General features: G+C 33.6%; 1 protein-coding gene across 4 annotated transcripts in view; it reads right to left on the reverse strand.

Moving 5' to 3' along the window:
* Nucleotides 1-6,877: 6,877 nt before the first annotated feature.
* The window catches only part of LOC127844809 (T-cell immunoglobulin and mucin domain-containing protein 2-like), a 102,824-nt gene continuing 99,427 nt past the window's right edge, over nucleotides 6,878-10,274 (reverse strand). For 3 of the 4 annotated variants that reach the window (XM_052375318.1, XM_052375315.1, XM_052375314.1), the window contains exons 6-8: nucleotides 8,871-9,080; nucleotides 8,108-8,339; nucleotides 6,878-6,960 (exon numbers count right to left, since the gene is read on the reverse strand). In XM_052375318.1, coding sequence (XP_052231278.1) covers nucleotides 8,119-8,339; nucleotides 8,871-9,080 — 431 coding nt within the window. In that variant the 3' untranslated portion in view covers nucleotides 6,878-6,960; nucleotides 8,108-8,118. The remainder of the gene's footprint in view (nucleotides 6,961-8,107; nucleotides 8,340-8,870; nucleotides 9,081-10,274) is intronic. The other variant, XM_052375317.1, reaches the window with a different exon arrangement.

The following is a 10,274-nucleotide window of genomic DNA, read 5'->3' on the forward strand; positions in this document are numbered from 1 at the left end:
GTATACAGCTAACGCCGAAAAATGTAATTCAATGGCTCTCACTCAGCCTCCTGAAAGACCATGTCGTCTACTTCACAACTTGCTATTATTTTTGTACGTTTCAATATAATGTCATGCAAGTGAGGCGAGGAAGACAAATAAATAATGTATTCCTGGCACCGTGTTCACAAAACCTTTTTATTGCAATCGAAAACGATGCTTGTCAATGAAAATGGATTTCCATTGAAGTTGATAGGCAACAATGAAAATCGATGTCAGTGAAAGTCGATTTTCGATTGCAAAATCGCTTTGTGAACGCGGGGCCAGACATTTACCGTGCACAACTGAATAATTTTGGGTATGAAAACGCATGGATTACACAATCGAAGCGTAATTGTTTAGGAAAGTACCCTTATATTTCCATTGAATTACAAAGCAGTAATATCTTAATACAACATTAGATGTAAAAATGATAAGATAAGGTAAAGCACACACGATTTATGTAACGTTCGTTAGATATAAAATGCAAGATAATTCCAGATAGTTTGTATAATTGTTCATCCCCAAAATGTATAAACATTTGAATGAATTAACATAAGACCAACGACGAAAAAATTCAATTTTTATTGAAATTCCATTAATTTAGTAAATTATGTGAGTGAAAGCAGTATAACCAAGATTTTTTTAGTCAACAATGTTTTCAAAGCGTACTCATAAAAATGTGTTTGAATGTAAAACACTTGTAATAAATAAAAAGTTTTCTTTTTATTGATATCATATGCTTTCTGTTTTTAGTTTGTTATCCATTTTTAAGCCTGACTGTTAATAAATTTGTTATGTTTAACACATTTGTATGTTCCTCAAGCTTGTACCTCAATTTATCGAAAGAAGACACAACTTTATATCTATCATGAAGATGTTTATACAATGTCACTTTTTTGCTTCATTTCTTTCTAGTAAAATAGTCCATATTTTTTGGGTAAGCATGATTCTTCATAAGCTCTTTCCCTATATTTCTATGGGTATAAAAATAACCCAAGACATAACAGTTTCTTTTAACGATTAAACTATTGAACCATGGTTCATTCCGTACCGATTTTTAATTTCAGTAATTATTGACCAATTACTTTTTTCAAATATATTTAGGGGTTTTCTTCGTAAAGTCTTTTGTACGCATATTCACAATACTTGTAATACTATGTACAGGCATGGATGTATACAATTTTACCGCTGTATCAATTTAGAGGTTTAATACCTACGTACAGAGTAATTTTTTGACGTTTTTTAAGGTTGCTGTAACAAGGCGCTCTTCCTTCTTCTTTTTAAAGCCAATCAATCATTCAAGTTTTCTCGAAAGATGAAAAAGTAATGATTGAGGATAAATGGGCATCTCTCACAAAGGAACTTACTGTATGCCTGTCTGTAAATTTTATTAATTGACAGTGGTGATGTCCTTCAAAAATATCCATATTAACGTGGTATGTGCAATTACATATACATTTCAATTGTGTTAAACCATTAACTAAGTATTACGGTTTCACACTTTCTTGTAGTAAAAAATAATGCGAAAATGAAATACATATTTAAATACAAATAACATCGGTTTTAAGCAAAACAATGTTCAAACCTCAACTGCTTTCCAATTGATCACGTATTATCAGTATCAATAAGAGTTGCGTTCATCAATCAAGCCGATGCACACTCTTCATACGTGTATCAAGTCAAACAGTGACAGTCAATCAAAAATATATTTCGTGTGTTCTGGTTACAAAAGGTGAATTTTATTAACATCTTCTTATGTAAACATTTTAGAGTTGAAAAAGGTAAAATGCAGAAACTTTCGTGCGATCTCTTATATAACATCGTGGAAACCAAGGTGAAATTACATTAAAAAATGATCATTTAGAATCAAGATTTTGGCTCGATAACATTATATCGTTCATTACAAATCAAGTATGACAATTATTTGCTTGTTTTGTGTTTAACCTGAATGTCAAGTAATGTTCGTCGATAATGGTGTTGACTGTCGTTGTATGCTAAAACATGCAATATGATCTTTTTATGGTAGCTGGCGTTTGAGAAAACTATAAAACACTAAAATTAGATATGAAAAAATATGAATAAATAATTAATAATAGGTACATCACATATTGAGGCTAAATATACGGCGCTGGGTTAGAATACTAGTTAAGTTGCGCAGCGAAGTTCACAATCAGGTACACTCTGTTACCTATGCAGAAAATAAGGTTTGCAGAACGAGGTAGTCATGTGCGGTAAGTGAACAATAACAAAACACAACACACCCATAACGAACATGAATTTAACCAGGGTCGATACTGAAATGTAAAAAAGTGTTATTCTTTATTCAATTGTTTTACGTGTAATGCTTATTTAAAGGTTTTTAGTTTATCAATGTTGTTTAACCGATACTTAGCTTAAACAATATGTATGTACATATCACGTCGCATGCATTGATTAATTCATGAAAATATAGGATGAATGGAATGAAAACGCATTTCAATACACTATCAACACGTTCCCCTGAAATACACCGCTGAGAATGTTCCTGCAAAATCATTTGAAATACGATGAACTTATTTTTTTCTAATATCAAGAGATAGTGCTACGTTTTGTAATATTTCTAATATATTGCTTTATAAACATTTTTCATTGCTTTGGCATGGCCCTCTTCTTACGACCAGCCACTGCAATTCAAGTCATAAGAGTCCCGTATTTAGCTGGAGTAGCCTAGAATGTTGCACCAATATTCAGCATTGCGACCTCCGATCTAGCTTCAACATCTGGCAAAGATTCTCTCGGTTCAAGACGTAGTGAAGACAATTTATGAGGAGCAAGCTTACGTTCAGTGGAAATGCATACTTTGCGGACCGGGTCGCATGTTAAATATGGAGAACCACAATCAGGACGTTCGTATCTGTACCAGTTTTGCGTCCAATAGCTTTGATAACCATCAATGTTGACGTATCCTGGTAATCCGTCCATTGGTCTTTCAGGGGCATGTTGACCAGTGGCTTCTGGGTAATTAAAGATGGGATAGACTCCATAATCTAGGATTTACGAAATGATTGATGATTGCGAAACTTTTCCCAAATGTAGTCTACAAAAGCGTGATGTAGTAAAAATTCGGGATCGTGAGCGGCTGTTGTAATACCGGACATCTGTCCACCAACCCGACGGTGAGAACCACCGTGAAGACGATTGATGTTAATGTCAGGTAACGCAGTAGCACATTTGATGTCGCGAGTCCGACAACGCGTCATAATCATACGGATATTCTCTTTTGTTGATTAGAGTGAACATTTCTAGTCAGTGGACCGACTGGGGTTACCCAGTTTGCAAATGGTCACGTGGTGACATGTCCTTTACCGTTTCCAAAAAATCTTCGGTGAGAACACGATTGTGTTTTCTTGTTTAGCCATATCCATGTCGAGGGTGGAGTCCCAGTATGGGATGGAAACTTTCGGGTCAATTTTTCGCATAGCTTCCTCGAACCTGTAAGCGTCCAAGTGCTAAAGGCCTGAACATCGCATACGTGACCCTTTATATACGATAAAATTACATTGAAAAAAAATCGTACATTAGATTGTCTGGTAACTAACATTGCTAAATATACACTGTTCCTACCAAGAAAGTTCGGACCGCAATGGGTGGACGTCGACACAATGCCCTGATGATGCTCTGCAAACATGTCATACGTACACTTAATTCTAAAGCATAAAATAATAATTCATTTAAACATGTCAATATGATTTTTTATTCACACATAAATGAGGCCATTTATTGTTTTTTACGGAAATAACCGTCCAAATATGGTTCTCAAAGGATCCGTTGATATTTATGAGATACTGAAGAGATACCGAAAGTTTTGTCATGAAATGCTCGGATCTTTATCGATTGGAGTTGGTGTCCTAATGATGCAGAACTTCAAGTTTACTTCATTCAATTGGCCCTTAAGAGTGTTTGTACGCCAACAGCATGTTGGATTCATATTGTTTTTGTTGACCCACATGTGTTACAAAAACTGTGATTTGCTGGTATCTAAGAAACATTTAAAATAGTTTGAAATATCTGCATGGGTTTTCAGGTATCAACTGAAACCTCATCTAATTTTGAATTTGAAATAAACGAATAATTAAACTAAAAACAAATATTAGGAGAACATTGTTGTTGACTTCCTCTGTCATTTTATTGAACGTAAATGCGTCGGACCAAAAGCCTGTAAAAAACAGGGAGAAAAAACACAAAACTTTTGTGTTTATAAAAAATGATTATAGCATGTCGGCTCAACTTGGAAGTGCTAATTCAAAGTAACAACTGTTACACAAAATACCTGCGATAATTCCATGACAATATTGGAGATGTTTTTGTAAAGACTTCTATAAATGTGCGACCAACATTTCGGCAAAAGATTATATATAAGAGAAACGAAGGTTCTTGAGCTAAACAGAAAACCATTCAAATAACAATAGGCATGAAACATGTAACTTCTCGAATGCTACGTTGTCAAAAAAGATTATATCGAGACACTCCTCGTCTTTGATGTTTACATATTAAAAGCTATGTGTCAAAATGCGTCGTTAAGTTTATAAAGTAAAACACCGTTTGTCAAAAATACAGGGTATCGGTTTCATTTCGACGCATTACAGTTAAATATATTTTCTTAGATTACGATTATATCCGTGTGTGGTGAAATTTCGTAATTTCGTAATTATACAATGTAATTGTTATTTTGTAACAGTGTGAAAATTCTACATGTATTTTTGCTATACGAATACCGTATCTACACGTAACTGTATATTTCGGAAAATGGAAATCTAGTTACAACATTCACCTCAAGTTAAACACTTAAATAACTTTTTGCTAATTAAAAAAAATCCATAAAACGTATATTTGTGGAATGAAAGTGAAACATCTATAATGAATTGTTTTCATCACTACCAGGGTTAAGAAAGAGGTAATTGTTGTTCAAGGTGCTTTCAATTGCCTTGGCTGGTATGTGTTGTTTGGAACCATTTAAAAAAGTATCACTTACAATGCATCCCGTAATGTAATATTCTAACTTGTATAAGACAGAAAGACACATGAGATGAAGACATCGAAGTTCTTGTGATCGAAGTTCCTGTAGCAATAGTTAGAGTAAAGACCATATTTATGATAATATAACATAAATACCTTCGTTATTTCTTAATTGTATAAAACAATATATATAAGTAGCTAGCCGATCCCCAGCTTGCGAGCGTTCACGATCCGTTTATTTGTAACATTTATCTAATAAACTAGACACATGACTTACATTACACAAAACTTACACCAAGATTTTAATAGTCCTTGAAACGTACTGAGTCATAGAACATATCAATGATATCAATGATCTATTTATTTTTTTCAAGTGTAAATTTATATTTAAATTTATATCTAAACATAAATTTTCATAGGTAAAATTCATCGAAAGACCCACGTATAATACGTAGAATGATAAAAGTAAAAAGGTATGAAACAACAATAAAAAGCAAAAGCGTGTTTAAAGTACCGTGTAAAGCAACACAACTTATTTGGCATACTAAATTTAAGTATAAATAAGAATCATATTTTGTCTATGTCAATTAGAATATATATGGTGATTACAGGGTAGAAATTTGTCTTTTTTGCACTTTAAAACTTAAAAAAAAATCGCGTTTGTCGAAGTGGACGTATACGTATAGAAATCCTACTGTCGGTTTTAAAAGCGTTACAGTAGGACAAAAATGAATTACTTGCTAACCAGGCTATAGATTTAATGACAATTTTGCACACTTTCAAATTGCATCTGTATGTATTGATTAACATGCATTTTATGGTGTGTGGCTTTAAGATTTCGAGCGAAACTAAAGTAGGTAACATGTTTGATATTCGCGTAGTCCGAATACATGTAACGTTTATCAGAAGTTGGAACCATTATGTTATTAAATATAAAAATAGTTATACTAAAGACTAAAAACTTATAGTATTATATTTGTAGTAAATCTTGATCGAACTTCATTTCTCTGTACTTTTCATCAAAATGCCCTGCTAGCTATCGCGTGATCAATACAAAACAGGTTTGACTATGTGATTACAAATATAATGAACTGCCGATAGCCGATCAACAATGGAATGGATGACGTTAGACTAGACAAACACTGGCAGCGTACTTAATAAATGTAATCCTATATGAATAGGTAAACATAAACTTCGGGAAGTTTCCAAAAAGTTTAGAATTATTTAACAAACCGTGGTAAGTTGAATAAAGATAGATGATCTAATTCTAGGTAATCTAAAATGGTCCTGTTGGAATACTTTATAGACACGTTTTATTTTAAAAACATATACCAGAAACCCTGTCAAATTAAAACAAGAAGATTGGCTGTAAAAGACATCGCAGAATAAAATTAATTCCCCTTGAGAAAAGAGAAGATATTCACTCATGCTGAATTTATAAATTATCAACGAAATAATTGTGTCTCAAAGATAAGACGTAAATGGCAATATCAGGTTCGGTTTAGATATGTTTTACGCAATTTCTTTGTATAACATTTATGAAATCCGGATTGCCAGGTTAAATGTTCCTTGTCAATTGCTTACTTAACCAACCAACTACTTAAGTCGCGTGTTTCTATGCGTTAGCCGTAGCTTAAAAGGTATATGTATATGTGTTTGATATGGCCGCCATAATTGTAAAGGACATTTGGTGCTATGTGTTTGTTTTTTCATGAAGTAAAATATAATAAAGTATTCATTTATGCACGTTTCATTTGGTTCTATGTTGTATTTATGCATGTTTCATTTAGTTGATCAGCTGTACTCTATGCATTATAAGTATGGCTCAAATAATTTGCTACAGTATAAAAGACCAAGACACTTGAAATTAAAGATTTTTATTTTGCTACATACAACTGTTCATTGGATCTGCAACTTGTTATATTCTTCGTAGCGTTGTGCAATCTGAAAGCAATATGAAACTTTTTGACAATTATTTAATTATTTAAAAATATAATGAAACAAATTAACACCAAGCATATTTTTCACAGTTCTGTATAAATATATAGAAAATGACATCATACTATTTTATGTCTAAACACAATGTTTAAGTGTATCCATCCATCCATCAATCCTTCGCCAAACATAAAGATCCTTTTAATGTTGGCAATAATTAAAAACATTACACCAACTACAACTTCACACGGAGTATGCTCTTTAAATGCAACACACTATAGTCAACGCAATAAACGCAAAACATGATATATCACTCGACAATGTTCAATTGATTATGAATCGTGAAAATAAACAACAAAACACGAGCATTGACCATTTGATTTTCGCAGTATCGCATAAGAGACACAGTTAAATTTTGCCTCAACCTGATTTATTCCTTTATTGCAAAATGTGCAAGTAACTTCGATTTTGTGTAAACAGTGTCCTTGATAATGTTGTGTTCATTGATAATCTTGAATCGAGTGTGTATGTACACCACTCCACTGAAAACAATTGCATCATTTGCAAATCACATCGCATTTGGAGTAAGAATTGACCTAAGAAGGTTTTTGTTTATCGATAAACTATGGTAAATCAAACGGAAAGAAAGCGCGGTGTGAGTAATGTTGTGTTTTTTGCAGTTGATGACATTTTGCAATCAATTCGCCAGTTAAATATAAATATATATTTTTGTCAGTGTGAATATATCACAGGGTTTCTAACAAAATTTATTTAGTTCACATCTTTAGACAAATAACTTAAAACAATATTAAATACTTGAATACTCGTGTTGTTTATATCTAGATGTTCCTTTAACGATCCATAGAATGAAAGTAATTAACTTAGCAACATCTGATAATTTTGTTTAATGTGTTTTATAAACATTCTTTAGTTTAAACCTATTTATATTTCAGCTCGATTGCCTCGAAAGCCTTAGGCTTATATAAACGCTCTCGAGTCCGTTTCCTGGGCCTAGAACCAGTACTTGGTGTCTTGGGGGAAATCTAAAGAACGCTCCAACGGTGGGGATCGAACCCGTGACCTCCCGGTCGCTAGGCGGACACCATATCCATTACACCACGACGACCTGTGATAAACATTCTTGAAAGACCTATACCTATAAGGTCATCACACATCACAAAGGTCGCACGTTTTCCTGCACTGCAGTAGGGAAACCTGGTATCCAGGCACGGTATCCGGTGCGCAGTATCCAAGAGCCTTCCAGTAGCTACACTGGAAATGGCTATCCTCTATGTCTTCACAGGCACCTGAACCAGTGCTGTCTACACCAAGGGTAAAGGCGGTCCCCATGTTGACGGTAATGTCAACGTTGCCGAGCGTCGAAGTTTCTGCAGTGTGAAAAGATTAATGCTGATGTTTTGCCTTGTTTGCGTGTATATATATTTGATTAATTTTGATCATGCTTTTGGATATAGAAGTTCGAAAAGTTAATCTATGAAACAGCTCTGACTAATAAAAATATCAAAAGAATATGTTCGTTTGTAGATAATCAAATATCAAAACAAATACAATAATAAAGGGTCGTTTAGCTGTTTATTAATTATTGAGTGCAGCAGACATTTACTGCTGACCTCTACCTTCGACGCCAGCGTGGCGTTGTGGTTGAGTGTTTGCATCTGAAGATTCCTAGTTCAAACGTCTATTAAGTTTCTTTTTGTTTTTCATTTTTGAAATAAGTATGTATAACCATTTTATGTTGGTTAAACTATACATGTTTTTTTTCTTTCGGCAACATGTGCGTTACTTAAAGGTCAACAGTTAACAAATATTCACTTTTTTCAAACTGTAATGATTATTCATCATCAAAGAACAACGTGCAACACAAGATCTATTCGAATAAACGTACAGCGTTATGTCACCTTTTGTGGACGCTGTCGCAATAACCGTTGGTAGATGGGTTTTTGTGGTAGCCGAAGTAACAACGCCATTTAAACCACAGAAGCCGCAGTGAAGCATGCACTTTTCCTTCGCGATGGAGTGCATGGCGGAGTTCACATTAGAACAAAAGTGGAACTCATCGAGATCGGCACAACGGAAGTCAGTACTCTCTAGATTCACACACGTGCTTGCTGAAGTATAAGAACAAGTATTAATTCAAAGAATTCAAAGATCGACATTGGTCTACGCATGAAAAAAAGCACAAAGAACCATATATTAAAAAATACTAGTATACAAACACATATTTACTAAATCATGAATGAACAATCGTTTTCGTATATATTTTGGTACATGCAGATGTGCGTGATGCTTACACGAGTATATCGAGGGCAAATTATGAACACCATATACCCCCCCCCCGTAATAACTTTATGTTTTCAGACACTTAAAAATAATTATTTTTTTCATGTCCGAAAGCTTAGATACGAAAAATATTCACAAATTACAGGTGTCCGAAAACTTAGAGTCGAAAATTGAAGTGTCCGAAAATAGCGTCAATTGTATCAACGACTACCGGTAATAGCACGCGCTTGTAAAATACCATTCCGTATAGTACAAATTACAGTTATATATGTTTGTATTGCATTTTAAATAATTTTAAATGCTTAATTTATTCGACAGAAAGTTACTACATGGTTGTACTTTGACCAACGAGTTCAAAGATGAGAATGTGATGTACCGATACTCGCTAGTATGAACCTGTATTTAACGCAATAAAAAGCAAACTATGAATTCTTTGTTTGCTCATTTCCGATAGTTGTTGTCTAACACCTTCCATTGTTCGTAAAATTTTCAATAGGGTGCATCACACTTTGAAGCGTTTAGTATATGTCACAGTTATTTTACTGAGAAAGGGTAGTACCATTGCGGTAGATAATTGAACTGTTAATTGGCAATAACCCTGGTAATTGTCATTATAACTCTTATGCTATCGGACGAAACCATTGTTTAATACCGGTTTACAGGGCTATTTACCCAAAAACGCAAATGTAATGGTCCGTTGCCTCAGGCATGCACCTGCCATGTTTTATGATGTTAATCTGGTGGTAAAACTCCATGATCGAAGTGTCAAAAGATATTGAAAACAGGACCGAAATGTGGTGAAATAGCGCTGTAAAATATACTGTCCGAAAACTTAGAAACATTAATAATGGACGAAAACTCGTGTGTCCGAAAATTAATAGTCACAAAAAACAATTATTTTTCCTTAAAAACGGCGTGTCAAAAAACTTAGAGTGTCCGAAACATAGAGTAATTACGGTATATATATATATATATATATATATATATATATATATATATATATATATATATATATATATATA

This window comes from Dreissena polymorpha, chromosome 9 (genome assembly GCF_020536995.1).
Source record: "Dreissena polymorpha isolate Duluth1 chromosome 9, UMN_Dpol_1.0, whole genome shotgun sequence".
NCBI classification, from domain to species: Eukaryota; Metazoa; Mollusca; class Bivalvia; order Myida; family Dreissenidae; genus Dreissena; species Dreissena polymorpha.